General features: G+C 41.2%; 1 protein-coding gene across 2 annotated transcripts in view; it reads left to right on the forward strand.

Annotated features, from left to right (window-relative positions):
- Positions 1–10,418, forward strand: part of IPO11 (importin 11) — a 315,892-nt gene extending 305,474 nt beyond the window's left edge. For both annotated transcript variants that reach the window (XM_072136983.1, XM_072136974.1), the window contains exon 30: positions 10,199–10,418. In XM_072136983.1, the coding sequence (XP_071993084.1) occupies positions 10,199–10,363 (165 nt within the window). In that variant the 3' untranslated portion in view covers positions 10,364–10,418. The remainder of the gene's footprint in view (positions 1–10,198) is intronic.
- The last annotated feature ends 11,603 nt before the right edge of the window (positions 10,419–22,021 follow it).

Raw genomic sequence — 22,021 nt, forward strand, 5'->3', positions numbered from 1 at the left:
CGGGGACATCAAACTAGCTCTGTGCACAAAGCACTTCTCTGCTGTCACGTCAGAGAGAATCCAACCACTTGGCAAGCATGAAGAAGAATGGGAAATGACCCAAGAACATTTTGGGCTTCACTTTATCTAATACTCCTTGTTGGTTCCATTGTGACAAATTCACATTAAACTTTTTATGGAAACTTAGGCTGAGCCCGCCGAGATGGATATTTTTTTCCACTTTATAGCTTTAGTTTTTTCTGACAACCTTCTCAATTATCACCTCCCGTCTCCCGCTGTACTTCTCACTTTGTTGTACTGTTCCCTTTTCTTTTGTCGTTGACAGTTCCTTTTTACTTTGTTCTTTGTCGTCTTCCTTCACCTCCTGTCTCTTAATTCTCAGCTGTGCTTTCTCTTCCTTCCATCCCATGCTCGTCCTCGGCAGCGCCATCCAGCTATCTCTGTAATCCAATTTTCACATTGTACTTACTTTAATTACTTCATTTCTTTTTGGTCTTCTGTTATGTGACATTTTTTTTACATTAATTACACAAGCGATCCTCATAGCCCTGAAGAACCTCAAACCATTGTCTAGTTATGAGATGATTTAATAAATGTAGGAAGGCTGTCTGCTGCTGTAACCAACTCATGGGAAATGAATTGGGAATATTATCTTTCATAGGATATTCTGGTGGAATAAATGCAGGGTGTAACAAAGAGGTCTAGGCGGTGGAATGTCTTGAGAAATACACATCGGATCAAAAAACGAAAAAATATATTCATCAAATATTTTTCAAAGATCTATCCATTGACAGCCTCCTACCTTCACCACAATGGGGTGAGAAGGGGGGCATCTTAAAACTCTTCAATGGGATCTTATTCCAGATTCCTTATCCCCGGAAGAAATACATTGATTCAATCTACTATTCAATTAATTTTCATTGGCAGATGGCATTGTCAAAATGAGTGAAAATTTTTTTGAAAAACAAAAAAATATGTGATCCAGTGATACTGAAGTTTGAACTTCTGATACTAAAGTTTACCTTAATTTTCACCCCTGGAGGAGAGGTGAGGAGGGATTACATTTTTTATGTAGAAATTACATTCAGCGTAACCCAGGAACAACGGCGTGGACGTACAAGTGGATTTTTGTTCTCTTCGGCGGCTGGTGTAATGCGAGTCTCCAACTTTTTGAAAGCCCCCTCCATATAGAACTTCTTTCTGACCATCCTTCTCTGAGTGATAAACAATAAATGGACCTTGACTAATCCAAGCCCTAATGTATGCCGATTGTTAGGTTAGCAGTTTGACAATACAACCTTCTCTCATAATGAAGCAGGGGAATGCGTGGTTTATTAAAGGCATTGGCTCGGATTAAGAAAATATGTACATTCTTTCCCTTAATCAATGGTTGGTTTTCTGTTTTAGCCTCATCAAAGGGGTTTTCTATTACTGATACTTATCGCCCTTACATGGTGTTTTATTTGGGGGGGAGGGACTGCTGAATCCCCCATCTGTCACGAACACAGGGATCCTGTCCCCCCCTCCTAGTTAAATGAAGTAGCATCTAACCAATGCACACTACAATTCCTTTCAAACTGTATGGGACTACTGGAGATGGACAAGGACTGTACTACCATGGGCTTGAAATCTAATTCCTGAAATTCATCTGTTATAACTAGAGTAAGCCATGTCTGAGCAGATGTTTCTCCGGCTTTCATAGGCAATATAAGAGAAATCTTTTCTTACATTGCGACCAAAGCAGGTGGATTATTCACTTCATTGTGTTTCTTGGTGCTTTGGGAACTGGAACCGACGGAGAGAATTTAAGAGAACTTTTTGTCTTCCCAAAATACCTCTGAGATGTGGTCTGTATTAAACAACGGTGATCCCGAACCAAAGGCACGCCGCATACTTTTGTTGCTCGCTAGAGATTGACTTTTATGCCTTCTTTGAACTCAGAGATTTCGACAACGTTCAAAGAGTAAGCACAGAGAAGACATCGAACAACACTGAGCATTTTACATTTCTGACTGTACATTGGAAGCTACTGGCCAATTCTTCTTCAGTGCTTTGTGCAGGACATGATTTATTCATTGGAGAAAGTCGTTGGCGCTTCCAGCCATCACCTGTAGAACATCGTTAACATGAACAAAAAGACTTAAAAGAAAAAGTGACCTCTGGATCTCCGGAGCTTTCTTGGGTTCTACCCACTACCTTTCCCTTCTTCATTCCCAATTGCAAGTATCGGTAGTCTTGTTATTGTTTCATACGCAGGTAAACTGGGACATATTAGTAAAACCTGTGTGAATTTATTAATTTCATTACGACGGAGCAGCTGAAGGTCACCCACGGCCTGAGGATAGTGGATCTCATGAGTCAGGCCTCTGTGGTTATACTCGGTGTGCACAGAATACAGATGCCTCCCTGCACCTTCTAGGGGATAATCTGCATGTCACATGCCATGTCATCTCGCTCCTGACATCCTTTTGAGGAATTATTAAGTTGACAAAAAAAAAAACAATTGATTAAACAATGCTTAATTATTTTAATTAAATTCAATCCTCTCATGATAATGTGAGTGGAGTGTTTTATTCATTCCAATTACAGGGGCTTATAGATGGCTTTCGTTTTGTGAAGCAAGAGGAGAAAATGATCCATGTGAATTAGGATGTGAGAACTAGTTTATCATTTATTAATTTATTTTTTAGCACAGTCGCTATCTAGAGGTTGTTAAGAATAATTTAGTAGGGTTACGATGGCGGGAGAATGGCTTCTCTTTCTAATGACTATAAAGGAAAATTTTTTACCTTAATTGAGCCCCGATTCTGGATTTGTCTGGAGCCCCGAGTTGTGTACAAGATAGGTTCTGTAGGTTTCTACTTACTGTATATACTTGAGTATAAGCCGACCCAAGTATAAGCCGAGGCCCCTAATTTTACCACAAAAACCTGGTAAAACCTATATTTTTTTTTTACTCGAGTATAAGCACAGTTTGGGTTTTCAGCATATTTTTTGTGCTGATAAACTAGGCTTATACTTGAGTATATATGGTAAGTCTAATTTGTATGTAAGTCAGAACTGGTATATCTTGTAAATGTTACTCCAGACAAAGTTTTTTTTTTTTTCCGTCCATGTGATAATAGAATTAAAAATTTTGGTCTGGCACCAGATCATGGATTATCTATAAAGCTTAACTGCAAACACATATATCACATGTGAGTGCCGCCGTATATTATTTTTAAATATAGAAACCGGTCAATCAGTGGTATAAAAATAAATATATAAAGTAGAAATTTAATGAATTCAGAAACCTTTAAAAATGACTTGTAGTCTGTCAACCAGTTGCATAGTTTCTAAGACGCAGCTTTTGTGAAAAGCGCACAAATGTGTGTTTATTGTATTTCAATGATAAACCATTAATCATATGGATTTTTGAAGGTTGCACAGCAATTACTTCTACAAGCTGACCAAAAGATCTCATGACGAGCACAGGCAGATGTGAAGGGGGGGGGGTATGGGGGGGGGAATTTAATAAGACAGATTTCCATAAATTTTAGATATTCCGCACATGTGATATGGAGATGCATACCTCCATGCAAGATTGGAAAATAAGCCTTCCCCCCCATGCCACATTCCAGAGATAATGGGAATTTTTTATATGCTTTAGGGATATTGAGGGCCAGGTGTAATTGCTACTTTTACATCTGTTATAGTTGTGGCCCTGCTTTCAGGGATTTCTTTGCTGTAGTTGAGTCTTCATTCCTTGTACCATGTAGTAGTCTGCAACATTTAGTCATAGAATATTGACTTATATTCTGTTTTAACACAAAAAACTGAGAAAACTTGTTGACTTGAGTATAAGCATAGGGTGAGCAAAGCCCCCCTCACTAATAAACCGTATAGAAGACTACCTTTACTAATAAACTGTGAAGTAGCCTCCCCTCACCAATAAAATATACACTAGCCTCCCCTCACTAATAAAATGTGTAGCAGCCTCCACTCACTAATAAAATGTGTAGTAACCTCCCCTCAACAATAAAATGTACAGTAGACTCTCCTCACCATTAGAATGTATAGCAGCCTCCCTTCACTAATGAAATGTCCTGCATCCTTCCCTCACTAATAAAATGTGTCACAGCCTCCCCTCACTAATAAAATGTTCAACAGCCTCCCCTTGCTAGTAAAATATGCAGTAGTCTCCCCTAACTAATACAATTAGCAGCAGCTTGCCCTCACTAATAAAATGTACAGCAGAATTCCCTCACTGATAAAATTTGCAGCAGCAGCCCCCTCTCACTAATAAAATGTACAGAAGCATTCCCTCACTAATAAAATGTGCAGCAGCCTCCTCTTACAAGTAAAATGTACCGCAGCCTCCCCTCACTAATAAAATGTTCAACAGCCAAAAATAAACTCAGTACACACCTCCGTTAACCCCCATTATTTCCACTTATGCCTTGGTTTCCGATACATGTCCATTCACTCTGCCTGTGCATGCTAGATTATGTGGCGGTGGCGCCACCTAATGACATTTTACAGTCCGCACCGATATGTCTTTGACTGCAACGCTGTGATAATCAATTGTATGCTTGTCGTACACACATACAATTGATTTCCTTCCCCTGTTGTGGACCCGCAATCTGCCGGCCGCTTCCATCTCCTGTTTACTTGTGTATAACCCGATACAATTTTTCAGCATGAATAAATGTGCTAAAAAAAAGTCACCTTACAGTATTCCATTTGTATATACCATAATTGTGAACTTTATAGAGGACAAAAGGTCAGCTGTTCCCTAACCTCATAATAATAGCTATAATTATATATATGTCCAGAGTATATATGCATTACTAATAGTAACATATATTGCCCCAGTCTTATTGACAGAGAGGTTTCCTTAATTGTATATTAAGTAGGGTATTAGTGACCTGTATTACCAAAGGGCATGTAGCCATATGCTCTGCCTAATACTAAAGATATTTTGACGTGACCCTGCATTAACTAGTAAACGGAGGTGTCTCCCTGTCGTGGGGTAGATGGAGGCTCGGAGCCTCCGGTAGACCGCCAGTGATCAATAGCATTGATTTTACTAATTGTCATGAGACCATGACTTAAACTAATGAGGAAACTGAAGGGCTGCTACACAATTGTAAATCTGCTAACCTTAGCTGAGGTCAGGAATAAAACCTGCTCATGAGATGATTAAACACACACACGTTTTTATTAGCTTGTAAGTTTAATTCTGGACTAAGCTAATACACGGCTGTGAATCAATACAATCCATGTGCGGCACATTGCATGTCTTCAGGGGCAAATCTGCATCAGGGATGTACCAGGAGTGGTAACAACAGAGGTCAATTTGGTTTCTAGTGTTGGAGATGGGATTGTAAAAAAAAAAGGGGGTAGGGAGCAGAGCTGCCCCGGGCACCATCCAAGCCACGTGTACAGACCCTCACTCTACAATTGGTGGAAGAACTCTTAGGCAGTCCCCAGGCTAAGTACAAGACAGGTTATTTTGGTTTGTTCTTAAGTTGAATTTGTATGTAAGTCGGAACTGTATAGTTTATAATTGTAGCTCCAATTTTTTTTGTCCCAGTGACAATTGGATTTTCTAAATTTTTTGCTGTAATGGGAGCAAGGATTATCCATAAAGCGTCATTACAGACACTACTTCATTAAGTAGGGGACCACCTGTATATAGTAAGTTTAAAGAAAACAGAGGATAGTTTTAAAAAAAATAATGAAAAACAGATGCTTTGAATTAAAAGTGTTTTTTGCACATTTTTAAAAGAATTTTTAGCCATGCTGTTTATCAAGACAGAAAACATTTCCCTTTGCTAGTTATTTAATGAACAGCATCTAATTATGAAGAGATCATGTGATCCATGGACTATTTTTGTGCTAGGACCCCCATCCCTGGACACCCTCAGCATGAGCCCTGCTTCCAGTCTGACTCTTATCTATAGTTGGTGAAATTCGGATAACATTATACTAACATTGGAGGAAAGTTTACATTAAGCAGCAGCTGCATGTGGTCAAGACCATACCAGGATACATGCAGTTTATTGCTTTCTTCATTAATAAAGTCAGCTTTACAACATACCGCGGGGGGCGGCCATTAGGGCTCTGGATTCTGCATCTGCTAGATGCACTTATATATGCACACATGAAATAATATAGGTCAAAATACACACTGTGATATACTGTGACCCATCTTGCTATCCCTAAAAGGGATCTTTCATCAGTTTTGACCTTGATAAACTACAAATAGTGCAAATTAATATGTGTGTTGTAAGTAGCAGCAGGACTGTGGAAGGTGAAATTTTTAATAGAAGTTTGGCAGCTCCTTTACTGCTCCAGGCTGGTCTTTCAGCTTGAAGAGCTTTCTGCTCTTTGCAGTGAACTGTTCCACAGCCCCCTCCCTTCTGATCCAACTTCTGTAAGTATCCAATCAAAATCCTGATGCAGCTGCTACTCTTAGCAGAGAGGAGGGGCTGTAGAGCAGCAGAGTGCTGAGAGCAGAAAGCTCTTCCTTCTGCACAAGTAGATTATAATATAGGCTGTTTGGGTGATAGTCCGGGTCCAAGCCTTCTGAGGGCCCATGGCCACCCAAACCACCTACCAAATTCTATACTGAGAAAGAAACAATTTAAATCCTCATTCATCTGTATTTTCTCTCAATACACATGTACACTAGAGCCATTTCAGGACCTTTGAAGGTCCTGAAACCATTCCCCAAGGAGCTGATTCTAGCACCATATGTAGGAAGTGATTCCAGACTTGTAGGAGCTATAATATTCATACAGGGCCCATACCAGTCTTAATCCGCCCTACTCTTCAGGATAAAACACCCACCCAGAGCCCTTGCAGGCTGTAGAGCTGGATTATAACTTCACTTTTCACAGTCTTGTCACTGCTTACCACACACACACAGGAATGGTTACTTAGATCTCCTGCTACCTACCTAACTGTCTGCAGTTGTGTATACTCAAAGTTGCTGACAAATTCCCTTTAATACTGAGCCAGACATTTGGGGAGAGATTTATCAGTGCTTATAGGCCAGGTCTAGTGTACAAGCACTGAATAACTTGTAGGAAAGTTGATCTGTACAATTCTGGTGAAATTTTACGCACCTTTGGAGGATCCCTAAAGGGAATATCTTGATGCATAGTGTCTGCTCTGTAATATGACAGTATCATCTGAGCACTTTTAGGATTATCTTACGCATCTAACAGTAATGGTTAATTTTATCCTAGTTTTCTTCCCTCATTTTTTTCCCTTTACCTTAATTACTTTAGAAATATATGTAAAGAGAGTATAAATACAGGGTGTAAATTTTACACACTTATTTACCGTATATACTCAAGTATACGCCGACCCAAGTATAAGCCGAGGCCCCTGCCACAAAACATGGGAAAACCTATTGACTCGAGTATAAGCCTAGGGTGGGAAATGCATTGGTCACAGCCTCCCCAGTATATAGCCTGCCGGACCCTGCCCCATAGTATTTCGCCAGCACCTACCCCCAGTATATAGCCTACCAGCCCATATCCCCCAGTATATAGCCGGCCCCCTACCCCAGTATATAGCCAGCCCCCTGCCCCAGTATATAGCCAGCAGCGGGGGAACCCAGAAAGGTATTTTTGATATATTTACAGAGTTTTGATATATATTTTTTCACTCAAGTATTTTTGGAGTTTCAGCACATTTTTCTGTGCTGAAAACCTAGGCTTATACTCGAGTATGTTTGGTATTTTATTTTTTTTGTATCTAATTGGAAATTATTCCGTCTCTCAATGACATTGTAAACACTTACCCCGTAGACTGGAGTCATTAAAATGCATTATTAATTAAAAAGTAAAATGTGGGTCAGAAAGAAAATTCTGACTCCAAAACAAATTCCATGATTATTATTCATGCTGATACCTGTTATTACTGCCACCTTCATGCAATTTTAACTTTTTTTTTTTTACCTTGACATTTACAAATATTTTAGTTTTTCCTTTGGGAATAAGTTTTGTAATTGTTAATTTTGGAAAGGAACCTTATTGGTTAAAGGAAACCTTTAGATGTGACATGAAGTCTGTGCTTCTTCATATTAGCGTTATATTCTATATTCATGTTATGTTTAAAATCAAGAGACGATCAAAAATACTTTTAGAAATTTTTCATATCCCAGTTTTTGTAGATGACGTGACCAAAAAACAGCAGGTCTCTTATTTCTTATGAATTTCCAGTGTATCTTTTTTTATTTTTGTGTTGGATAAATTACTTTTATAGTATGGACATGTCAAAACTAAATATGGAAAGTTTTTTCTTTATTTTTATTACTTGGGTGCCGATCGGCATCCAATGCTCTCACCCGTTGCTGCAGGGTATGGGTCATAGTGCGACCACACGTTCAGTTTTTCAGATGCAGTTTTTGATGTCCAAACCAGGAGTGGAATGAAAAAAGAAGAGGAGCAGGTCCCAATTTTAAGGTTCTCCCCATTATGATCCACACCTGCTTTTGGCTTCAAAAACCGCATGCGAAAAACTGTGGATCCACCCTCAGGCTATAATGTGATCAGAATGATGTAGTAAGTAATGTCCAGACATCTCTGAAGGTGACTTATTTACTTGTGTAGATAATTCAACATGTGTAATATTTCTCCCCAATGACGTATGAAGAGTCGTCCATACAAATCAGAGATTAGGGCTGTAACGTTCTTCAATATCTGTACGAATTTCCATAAAATTACATGCGCTGATATTATTGCATAACCAGACACAAGTAATAGAGTGTCTTTGTTATGCTACATATTTTGATATCTATAAGTGTTCTGGACATGAAAATGCCATATATGACGTTCTTTACCTGAGCTGCATCATACGACTTCAAAGCAATGAAGCATCATTGGCGCCTCCAAAGTGCTCCTCAAGGGCCGAGGGGACTCATTCATCTTTTTCTTTGCATGTTAGATAAAAGCAGAGCGTGGCGGAATCGGATTTTCACATAGAACAAATTATACTTGTCGGGATTAGACTGTGGAATAAAGGTCCTGCCTTAGTATCTTGTTTAAGGACCAGAATTCAGGATCTTCTACTTCTTACACTTATTGAAGATATAAAGAATATAATATATGGCACAGGTGCCCGAGGCGGCACTGTGGGCACTCAGGGCGTCACCTAAGAGTTTGTCCGGTTGAGTGTCTCTAGGCCTCCTCCTGCAGTCCTGGGTAGCCCCGGATGTGCTGTATTCAGCAGTAGTTTAAAGCAGCACTTCCTGGGACTGCTGGAGGAGCAGGGAGGTGTGGACAGGGCTGGAATATCATAGAAGCTCCTGCCCAACGATTCTTCCTGTTCAAAGGAACCCTGGAGGAAGGCTACAATGACAATCCGAATTTCCCCTCCTTCTTTCAAGATGCCAATACGCTTTAAAGTTGTGGCAGAGCAGGGAGCAATAAATTGGTGAATAAATTGCTGTTTCTGTGATAAATAAGTGAATTTTTATTTTGGGCATTCTGGGGGAGATTAATCAGCGCTTTTATGTCATTTTTATGTTGTAAAAGTGCTGAAATAATCACAATTTCATGGGCACTGCAAGAAATAGCGATTATATTTTTGACCACGCTGCTTTGCACCATGTGGGTGTGAAAGGGTGTAGAGGGACCGTAGAGCGGCGCCGGACACCGGTGGAGAGGGTGGGCCTACCCCGTTTGTAGGGCTTTTTTAACAAAATGTCCAAGCAGGTGTAGTCTTGCCAGTCGACAGATGCCTCAAAAAGCTCAAGGCTCTTGATGTATCTGGCAGGATGGGGGTGGGCGTGGCTTCTACCACTGACATCCCTCCTGTCCCCTCCCCATCACAGGTATATCATCATCTTTACCTTGGCACCATTGGAACCTTCTTATGAATATAGTTTACATTTATACCAGAAAGTACCAGTATTATAGAGGTATTTCGAGCAAAGCAAGTGATCCCCTAACACCCCCCCCCCTTATTCGGTTGGTGTATCCCAGTGAATGGAGCGTTCAGTTGAGCATGTATGCTATCCCACCTCCGGCACAGACAAACTTTACATATATAAGAGGAGCAACGTTGCAACCCTAGATTGGGCCTTTTCCCACTTAAAAAAGCTACTACACAAATTCCCAAACCTGAGGAGGAGACGACTATGTGTAAATGTTCTGTCCTCAATGTACAATAAAGCTGATCTCTCTGTCTTGCTTATTTCTAGATCGCTCTGAGAGACCCGGTTCATGCAGTATCGCTCCAGCAGTTTGTCTACGAGAAGCTGAAGGCACAGCAGGAACTACTGGGAGATGAAGGATTCCGGTCACTGATGGAGACTGTCGATACAGAAATAGTCAAGCAGCTGCAGGAGTTTTTACAAAAATTCTAAATAAAAAAAATATATATAAAAAAAGAATTTGTTACAGACTCATGTGACCGGCGGTACACCAATAAAGACCACATTTTGCAAAATTGGATTTCTTTTATTCATCTGAGGAAACAGCAATGAAATGGGAGGAGATAACCTATGACATCATCTATTGTCAGTAGTGATGTAATGATGGGTCAGTGTTATCTATATAGAGGTCATTGTACAGGGAGGAGGAGGAGATAAGCTGTGACATCATCTATTGTCAGTAGTGATGTAATGATGGGTCAGTGTTATCTATATAGAGGACATTGTACATGGAGGAGGAGGAGATAAGCTGTGACATCATCTATTGTCAGTAGTGATGTAATGATGGGTCAGTGTTATCTATATACAGGTCATTGTACAGGGAGGAGGAGGAGATAAGCTGTGACATCATCTATTGTCAGTAGTGATGTAATGATGGGTCAGTGTTATCTATATAGAGGTCATTATACAGGGGGAGGAGATAAGCTGTGACATCATCTATTGTCAGTAGTGATGTAATGATGGGTCAGTGTTATCTATATAGAGGACATTGTACATGGAGGGGGGAGATAAGCTGTGACATCATCTATTGTCAGTAGTGATGTAATGATGGGTCAGTGTTATCTATATACAGGTCATTGTACAGGGAGGAGGAGGAAATAAGCTGTGACATCATCTATTGTCAGTAGTGATGTAATGATGGGTCAGTGTTATCTATATAGAGGTCATTGTAAAGGGAGGGGGAGGAGATAAGCTGTGACATCATCTATTGTCAGTAGTGTTGTAATGATGGGTCAGTGTTATCTATATAGAGGTCATTATACAGGGGGAGGAGATAAGCTGTGACATCATCTTTTGTCAGTAGTGATGTAATGATGGGTCAGTGTTATCTATATAGAGGTCATTGTACAGGGAGGGGAAGGAGATAAGTTGTGACATCATCTATTGTCAGTAGTGATGCAATGATGGGTCAGTGTTATCTATATAGAGGTCATTGTACAGGGAGGAGGAGAAAAGCCGTGACATCTATTGTCAGAAGTGATGTAATGATGGGTCAGTGTTATCTATATAGATGTCATTGTACAGGGAGGGGGAGGAGATAAGCTGTGACATCATCTATTATCACTAGTGATGTAATGATGGATCAGTGTTATCTATATAGAGGTCATTATACAGGGAGGGGGAGGAGATAAGCTGTGACATCATCTATTGTCAGTAGTGATGTAATGATGGGTCAGTGTTATCTATATAGAGGTCATTGTACAGGGAGGAGGAGGAGATAAGCTGTGACATCATCTATTGTCAGTAGTGATGTAATGATGGGTCAGTGTTATCTATATAGAGGTCATTGTACAGGGAGGGGGAGGAGATAAGCTGTGACATCATCTATTGTCGGTAGTGATGTAATGATGGGTCAGTGTTATCTATATAGAGGTCATTGTACAGGGAGGGGGAGGAGATAAGCTGTGACATCATCTTTTGTCATTAGTGATGTAATGATGGGTCAGTGTTATCTATATAGAGGTCATTGTACAGGGAGAGGGAGGAGATAAGCTGTGACATCATCTATTGTCAGTAGTGATGTAATGATGGGTCAGTGTTATCTATATAGAGGTCATTGTACAGGGAGGAGGAGGAGATAAGCTGTGACATCATCTATTGTCAGTAGTGATGTAATGATGGGTCAGTGTTATCTATATAGAGGTCATTGTACAGGGAGGGGGAGGAGATAAGCTGTGACATCATCTATTGTCGGTAGTGATGTAATGATGGGTCAGTGTTATCTATATAGAGGTCATTGTACAGGGAGGGGGAGGAGATAAGCCGTGACATCATCTATTGTCAGTAGTGATGTAATGATGGGTCAGTGTTATCTATATAGAGGTGATTGTACTGGGAGGAGTAGGAGATAAGCTGTGACATCATCTATTGTCAGAAGTGATGTAATGATGGGTCAGTGTTATCTATATAGATGTCATTGTACAGGGAGGGGGGGGGGAGATAAGCTGTGACATCATCTATTGTCAGTAGTAATGTAATGATGTGTCAGTGTTATCTATATAGGGGTCATTATACAGGGAGGAGGAGGAGATAAGCTGTGACATCATCTTTAGTTTGACATAATTAGGGTCACCACCCCCAATTGGTTGCATACATACTTCCAAGCGGAGGAGGGGCTGCATGCCACTAGCTCTAGTCCCCCCTTCCTGCTGCAAAGAGAAGTACCTGGGTAGGTGGGTTACTGTTGTAATTAGATGTCTGGTTCACCTGCTCGTCCGCACATAAAGGCTGTGTCCATCACCTAGATGTGATCCTCCTCTGCCTTCTCACACTAAAACTGCTACCATTACAAATAAGGAGCTCCCTGACTGTATAGTTATTGTTGAAAACTATAGATGGAGAGGAGAATCATGATTCACTTGAAGCTAGAGAAGATAATTCGTCTCTAGCTGGTCATGTGATGTGGTGCTGAAGCATCATGGGATTTCAGTAACATGAGAAGAAAAAATGAAAAATGTAAAAATTTTAATGGGGTCTTTTTTTTTATTTTTTAAGCCAGCTATAGACCACCCTGCAATAAGTAAGTCAGGGGAGGGAATATATGTGTATGAGATATTAAGCCATGTAAGATGTGACCATTAAGAGGTTGACATAATACACAAGATTTTAATCAAAACCAATGACTCCTACTTAATTCCTATTTCCGATGCAACGAAGCAATAAAATCAGATACAAATGAATTGTGTTCTTACAATGTAATTCTGTCCGCACCTTGGAGCTCCACTTATTACATGTGTTTCCTGTCTTATTTATCAGAATTTTCCATAAGGATTTGTAACAGACTCCAGTGACATGACTGACTATCACCCTACAAATAGTGCCACATACATCAACTTGCAAATCACACCGGGCCCTCCTACAATTTAGTACATTGAGGTTTCCGTCACCGCCATTGATTTGCCTCATGACACTCGGTAAAAGCCCCTTAGTGGCGATTTCATTATTGATTGCCCATATTTCTTTAAATGACATTTACAGTCAGCAGAGACAAATGACTTAATTATGAGTGGAAATTACAGAACTGCCTTAGATAGTAGCTTTTGAGAGCCATATAAATGGGAACATGAAACATCATGCATGTCATAAGAGTCATGTCCATAGAGTCTTCAGAATAGTCAGCATAACTGCTCTTGAGCTCCCTCTAGTGGAGGCTGCAGGAGGCAAATATACTTTCTTTTACATACAGGAATTTGTCTATGCAGAGAGCTTAGGGGGCCGTTCACTGTCCCTCTCAGACCGTTGGAGGGCCGGACTGAAGCTTAAAAATAAAAAAAATATAAGAAATTCCTTGAAAACACAGCGCTAGCGGTACATGCGACAGCATCCGTAATACACTGGGCCCCCCCTCAATTAATTATTTAATATACTGCACCCCCTTGTGAACTATTTTATTTATTGGCCCAGTTAATGAATTAATTGGGTCAATTAATTATTAAATATGCTGCCCCCCCATTAATTACTAGACTGCCCCTCATAATTAATTATTTCCTATGCTGCCCCCCACCATTAATTATTTCCGATGCTGCGCCCCGCCATTAATTATTTCCTATGCTGTCCCTCATAACTAATTATTTCCTATGCTGCCCCTCATAACTTATTATTTCCTATGCTGCCCCTCATAACTAATTATTTCCTATGCTGCCCCTCATAATAATTTCCTATGCTGCCCCTCATAATTATTTCCTATGCTGCCCCTCATAATTATTTCATATGCTGCCCCCTCATAATTAATTATTTCCTATGCTGCCCCTCATAATTATTTCCTATGCTGCCCCTCATAATTATTTCCTATGCTGCCCCTCATAATTATTTCCTATGCTGCCCTCATAATTATCTCTTATGCTGCCCCTCATAACTAATTATTTCCTATGCTTCCCCTCATAATTAATTATTTCCTATGCTGCCCCCTCATAATTAATTATTTCCTATGCTGCCCCTCATAATTATTTCCTATGCTGCCCCTCATAACTAATTATTTCCTATGCTGCCCCTCATAATTAATTATTTCCTATGCTGCCCCTCATAATTAATTATTTCCTATGCTGCCCCTAATAATTAATTATTTCCTATGCTGCCCCTCATAACTAATTATTTCCTATGCTGCCCCTCATAATTAATTATTTCCTATGCTGCCCCTCATAATTATTTCCTATGCTGCCCCTCATAACTAATTATTTCCTATGCTTCCCCTCATAATTAATTATTTCCTATGCTGCCCCCTCATAATTAATCATTTCCTATGCTGCCCCTCATAATTAATTATTTCCTATGCTGCCCCCTCATAATTATTTCCTATGCTGCCCCCTCATAATTAATTATTTCCTATGTTGCCCCTAATAATTAATTATTTCCTATGCTGCCCCTCATAATTATTTCCTATGCTGCCCCCTCATAATTAATTATTTCCTATGCTGCCCCTCATAATTATTTCCTATGCTGCCCCTCATAATTAATTATTTCCTATGCCGCCCCTTATAATTAATTATTTGCTATGCCGCCCCTTTTAATTAATTATTTCCTATGCAGCCCCTCATAATTATTTCCTATGCTGCCCCTTATAATTAATTATTTCCTATGCTACCCCTTATGAGGAAATAATTATTTATGAGGGGCAGCATAGGAAATAATTAATTATAATTAATTATTCCTTATGCTGCCCCCTCATAATTAATTATTTCCTATCCTGCCCCTCATAATTATTCCCTATGCTCCCCCTCCATTATTATTTTCTATAATGGCCCCATAATCCATTATTTCATATATTAGGGCAGCCACAATGTTTCTACTTCTGTTTTAAAAAAAAAATAAAAACCCTGTACTTACCTCTGGCTCCCGCGTTTTCTTTCTTCTGGCTGCTGCCGGACAGGAAGGGGTGCGCGGCCGCGTGATGACGTAATCACGCGGCCGCGCATCCAGGTTCAAGGAGCGATGTGCGCTGGGGTTGTCTTCCGGCCACATCGCTCCACCTGCAATAATATTCAGTGACGGGCAGGAGCTTCCTGTCCGGACGGACGGAGGCCCCTGCCCGACTGCCGAAGGCCGTGGCCTAATCATAGGCCACGGCCTAAGCATTGACTCTACTGGAGCGCCAGCCCGGGGGCCCCCAAATAACAAATCCGGAGGCTCGGCGCTGGATGGGACGGGGGCCGGATAGAAACGGTCCGCGGGCCGCAAGTGGCCCGCGGGCCGTAGTTTGGGGACCCCTGGCTTAGTGCCCTCCTTCAGAAATATGGAGCCCCACAAATATACATTAAAGGAAATCTACCATTTGCTTTTATGCATTGTGAACTAAACATACCTAATGATGTAGCTACATTGATGCAGAAACATATCTTGTTTAATCCCTGAACCGAGTGGTTTTGCTCAAAAAACAACTATAAAATTCAAGACCTTGGGAAAGCTGAGTGCCAGACAGGACTAATCAGCCTGAGCTGGATGACTCATACACTGCAGCCGGGGGATGTTTTTTTCAGCAAAACCACTCAGTTCAGGGATTAAACAAGATATGTTTCTGCATCAGTGTAGCTACAGAATTCTCAAGGTTTGTTTGTTTCATAATGCATAAAAACAAATGGTAGATTGCCTTTAACCCCTTGACGCTCTGCACCGTAGCTGTATGGCTATTCACTCCTCCGGTCCTGCTGGCGGCGTTTAAAGACGGTGCGTGGGCGTTGCCATCTTGGATCGGAGGGTCGCTCCGCCGAACATCATCGGGGTCAGCGATCAGTTGCCAAGACAGTCTTGGGTCCTTGTTAGACCTGAGTCTGTCTGGTTTCTGCACTGGCCAGTGGCTCATTGTAATGAATACTGTGCAGAAATGCCACATACTGCAATACAGTAGCATTGATACTTATTGGTACATATGATAGGAACATATGATACTCATTGCTACATATGATAGGAACGATCTGAACATCTAGGGTTAATGTACCCTAGGGGGTGTAGGAAATAGTAATAAAAAAGTTTCAAAAAAGTTTAATAATTAAAAAAAAGTTAAAAAACTACAAGTTCAAATCACCCCCCTTTCCCTAGGACTGATATAAAATGTAATAAACAGTAAAACTCACAGACACAATAGGTATCGCCGCGTCCCAAAATGCCCTATCAAAATATAAAAATAGTTATTGTCGGCGATGAACCACATAACGGAAAATAGTGCCCAAATGTCCGAAGTGCGACTTTTACACCATTTTACATCACATAAAAAATGGAATAAAAAGTGATCAAAATGTCACACAGTCCTCAAAAAAAAAAAAGTCAGCTTATTTCACAAAAAATGACACCTAACACGGCTCCGGACCCCAAAGTATGAAAACGTTATTAGTGTCAGAAGATGGCTAAAATTTTTTTTTCTTTTTCCTACACAATCGTTTAACTTGCAAATGTGTTAAAATGCAATAAAACCTGTATAAATTTGGTATCACTCGTGATCGTACCGAACCGGAGAATAAAGTAGAGGTGTTATTTGGAGCGCACGGTGAAAGCGAACATGACGCAGACGTGATTTTTTTTCACAATTTTTCCACATTTGGTATTTTTTTCCAGCTTCCCAGTACACGGCATGGAATAATAAATTACGTGACGGAGAAGTAAAATTTGTTACGCACAAAATAAGCCCTCACACCGCTCTGTACACGGAAAAATGAAATATTATGGATTTTTGAAGGTGGAGAGAAAGAAATGAGCAAAAAATTGCTGCGTCTTTAAGCGGTTAAGAAGTCAAAGGTCCTTAAAGGCTATCCATAGTCAGCCTAACCTGAGTATATAGTAGGGCGTCAATAGGAGATCAATAGGGGTCTACCGATTGTTCCACCTAGAAGCATGTTGTGTGGCCCTGTGTGTACAGTCTGCTGGATAGTACAGATGTGTCCACTCTGATTCCAGTTTGGTTAAAGGGGTTGTCCTAACTTTGGAAGTTATCCTCAATCCACAGGAGATAACTTCCTAATCAATGCTAGTCTGACAGCTGGGACCCCCATCCATCATTAGAATGGGACCTCCAGCAGTTCGTAGAATAGGTAATTCTCACTAATGGGTGGAGCGGCAGGACTAGCATGCGCCCTTCTGCTCCATTCAGCCAACACATAATTCTAAAACTACAGGCGGTCCCCGGGTTACGTGCAAGATAGGGTCCATAGGTTTGTTCTTAAGTTGAATTTGTATGTAAGTCGAAACTGTATATTTTATAATTGTAGATCCAGACAAAAAAAATTTTGGCCCCAGTGACAATTGGAGTTTAAAATTTTTTGCTGTAATGGGACCAAGGATTATCAATAAACCTTCATTACAGACACTTTACAGCTGATCATTGCAGGGACTATAGTAACATCCAGAGAGCTTCACCAGAGGTCACAGTGGGCAGAGGGGTCCGTCTGTAACTATGGGTCGTCTGTAAGTCGGGTGGCCGTAAGTAGGAGACCACCTGTAATAATATTTATTACAGATGGAAACTTATTTTAATGCATTTGCAGACTAATTTCAAAAACATTCCGAAAACTTCCTGAACTATTTTTGTAATTTATTTATGTTATTGATCTCCACGTTCCATCGCAGTTTGGAGAAGAACATTAAGAGAACTTTCTAGACAACGTGTGCAGGAAGCTCCTGATATCCTCACATTCAGACCACAGCTCAATGTCGTGTCAAAGGTCCCCTCTATAAAGTAATAAGAATCGTTTGTTCTCCTTCACTTGAATCTCTTGGATATGGAAGATTTCGATGGTAAATCTGATTATGAAAGAGATTCTGACAGAGGCATAAAAGAAATGGAAATGAATTGTTTCCAGACGCCAGGCTTTCATCGCGGGGCGGGAGATGGCTTGAATTGTCTACGTTGGCTTAGAAGAAAGCCCTGGCGCGGCACTTCCTCCCTGTTCCCGCTGATTCTGCTCTGTTTTGATGCTGATCAAACCCTTTTATTCTTCTCTACAGAACTGGAGGTAGATTTCTTCTTCTTTTTAATTATCTCCTAACTAACCATTTGGTTAATGTGCTAATTATTTCCGGCTCTGTGTATCCTGATGACCTCTGGACACTCGGAGGTTTTTTTTTTAGCTGAAATCGCTTTAAAGGTGCACATATTAAATCAGAATACAAAAGAGGTCCGATCCCGCGTATCTTCCTGCATATAATCACGTACCGTGCATTATAATGCTGACACCTTATGCCAATGCTGCTCTGGTTTATTAGAAGAGTTACATTATTGCAAGCAAAAAAATTTAGTTTAATTGACATCCATAAAAAATCCCCCAATTCATGTGTCAAAATGTTACAACCACAACCAAGGATAAAATCAGCCACAAAGTCCAACATTAGAATAATGTGAGGAAAATAAACTTACAAGTCTGTTGGATTAGATCTGGACAAACGATGCTGGGAGATGGAGTATGGGGTATTGGTGGATGGTAAACTTAATTTTAGTGACCAGAGCCAGGCGGCTGCTGCTAAAGCAAATAAAATTATGGGATGTATCAAGATAGGAATAGATTCTCATGATAAAGATATAGTTGAAACAGCCGTGCCTGAACGTTGCTCTATCCGCAGTTGGCGGAATACATGGCGTATTTGTGTGTGAACTGTGGTTTAATTCTTCTGTTTGGATAAACTGAGCCACACCCTGCTCCTTGCATTTCTGTCCTGCCCAGCAAGGGTTACTAGCCTGATGCACAGTTCCTCCAGTGTGTTACTGGGGGCGTGTCCGGGATCGGCCTTATATACCTGCCCATTCCCATCTTATTTTGCTGGTTATTTTGAGTCTGACTGTGTGTATACTTGCTTGATCTTTACCTGACCTGTGTATATCCCGCCTGTACCTGTATCCATCAGGCTTGCTGGTTAATTTGATTCTTGTCTTCCCTGTGTTTTTAGTTCTGTTTTACCTGTCTCCGTTTGTCTGCCTGTATCTGTACCTGACCTGTATATAATCTGATTGATCTTGTCCTGACCTGTGATTAACCCGTTTGATCTAGACCTGACCTGTGTATATCCTGCCTTTACCTGTACCTATATCTGACCTGTGATTATCTTCCTGAAGATCTGTCTATATCTGTTGTTTTGTCCCTGTCTCAGTCCTGTGTTTGTATTCTGTGCACCAGTGTGAACACTGGTCTATTCCTGTATTCCGGTTTCCTGTTCAGTCCTGTGTTGGTTTCTGTTACCAGTGTGAACACTGGTCTATTCCTGTATTCCCGTTACCTGTCCGCTCCACCATCCAGCAGCTGCCAGACGAAGTAAGTGTCCCCTGTCATGTTGTAGGGTCGCTCAGGGACTGTCAGTTAGGTTCCTGATAGTGGGTTCGCCCTTATCAGGGCGGTTTATATGCTTTAGGCAGGGCCTTAGCCCGCAGGGACGTCGCAGGGTGAGTTCGCCACCACTTACCTAGTCTGACAGCTAGCGCCAAGCCTGGTTTTGGTTCCGCATTTTCTGTACGGGTGCTGACAATAGTTTTGCCCTTATACAAATCCCTGGTCAGACCACACATGGAATATTGTGTACAGTTTTGGGCACCAGTGTATAAAAAGGATATAGTAGAGCTGGAACGGGTGCAGAGGAGAGCAACCAGGATTATTAGGGGAATCGGGGGATTAGAATACACTGACAGATTAAAAAATTTGGGATTATTCAGTTTAGAAAAAAGACGCCTGAGGGGAGACCTCATTACAATGTACAAATACCTGAATGGACAGTACAAGGATCTCTCCAACGATCTTTTTATACCTAGGCCTGTGACCAGGACAAGGGGGCATCCTCTGCGCCTAGAGGAGAGGCGATTCTACCATCACCATAGACAAAGGTTCTTTACTGTAAGAGCAGTGAGACTGTGGAACTCTCTGCCGCAGGAGGTTGTTATATATATATATTAGAGCACAATTCCTGGAGCTGGGCCTAGGATCATACCTGTTGTTTTATATGTTTCATGAGGTAACTTGTTCTTGTGCCCAGGGTCGGACTGGCAATACAACTCGCCGAGAGATTTCCCAGTGACTGCCTCTGGGCCGGTTTCATTGAGTTTTTGCTGTGAGTCAAGGTAAAAATATGATGAAAAATGTGTGCAGGAGCACACAGCAATCTGCAACAGGAGCTTGGATGACATAGTTCAAGGTCCTGTTCAGTGGCAGATTAAGTGTCCCATGAATCCTGGACTGTTCACATGCCCAGGGCCCTCAGCATCCAAACCAACCTCGTGCCCGAGGCCTAATCTCCTCTACCCGACGACACTCCCGTAGCCCGTACTGGCTCCCTTTAATGAAATGTCCACAACAGAGCCCCCCTTTAAAGATATGACCAAAGCACAGACCCCCTTTAATGAAAGTTAAGATTATAAATATGAGGTAGGGCAGAGCTTGGTGGCAAAATATGATGGGGGCAGAATATATGGGGGAACACACAAGAGGAGGCTGTATATAAGGGGGAACAGACATAGAGGATCCCTCGCGTCTATAAAGCAGTTCTGCGACTCTGGGCCTTGGCAGCTACTTTTGACTGGGGGTTAGGCCACAGACAGCGCTGGATCATGTTACTACCAGCGCCATCCTCTCCTCTCGGTATAACAGTTATCACAGTTGTCTGCTATCTAGCTTTATTGTTAATCCGCGATCTGATGACAATCCGGCATTTTTAAAATCCAGTTGTCACAGAGACCAAAAAAATTTGTCTGGCGCTACAATTATAAAATATGCAGTTCTAACTTACATACAAACTCAACTTACTGCCTGTATATATGTATATAATATTTTTGCTAGTCTCTTGCTGATGCAGTACAGTCATGGCCAATTTTTGCCTAGAAAATGAACTTTTTCCCCAAAAGCACATTTCAACTTCATTGCAGGCCTGCCTTAAAAGGAGCAGCTTACATCATTTCAGTGATTGCTCCAGTAACACAGGTGTGGGTGCTCATGAGGACAGGGCTGGAGATCAATCTGTCATGATTAAGTAAGAATCACACCACTGGACACTTTAAAAGGAGGCTGGTGCTTGGCATCATTGTTTCTCTTCTGTTAACCATGGTTATCTCTAAAGAAACATGTGCAGTCATCATTGCACTGCACAAAACTGGCCTAACAGGGAAGAGTATCGCAGCTAGAAAGATTGCACCTCAGTCACCAATCTATCACATCATCAAGGAATTCAAGGAGAGAGGTTCCATTGTTGCCAAAAAGTCTCCATGGCGCCCAAGAAGGACCAGCAAGCGCCAGGACCGTCTCTTAAAAGTGTTTCAGCTTTGGGATGGGGCTACCAGCAGTGCAGAGCTTGCTCAGGAATGGCAGCAGGCAGGTGTGAGTGCATCTGCACGCACTGTGACACTGCGGAGACTGGTGACACTGCAAGACCTGGTGTCAAGGAGGGCAGCAAAGAAGCCACTTCTCTCCAGAAAAACATCAGGGACAGACTGATATTCTGCAAAAAGTACAGGGAGTGGCCTGCAGAGGACTGGGGGAAAGTCATTTTCTCTGATGATTCCCCTTTCCGATTGTTAGGAACATCTGGAAAACTGCTTGTTCGGAGAAGACAAGGTGAGCGATCCCACCAGTCTTGTCTCATGCCACCTGTAAAGCCTCCTGCAACCATTCATAGTAATTAAAGGGGTTTCAC

The sequence above is a fragment of the Engystomops pustulosus genome, chromosome 1 (assembly GCF_040894005.1).
Source record: "Engystomops pustulosus chromosome 1, aEngPut4.maternal, whole genome shotgun sequence".
Taxonomy (NCBI): Eukaryota; Metazoa; Chordata; class Amphibia; order Anura; family Leptodactylidae; genus Engystomops; species Engystomops pustulosus.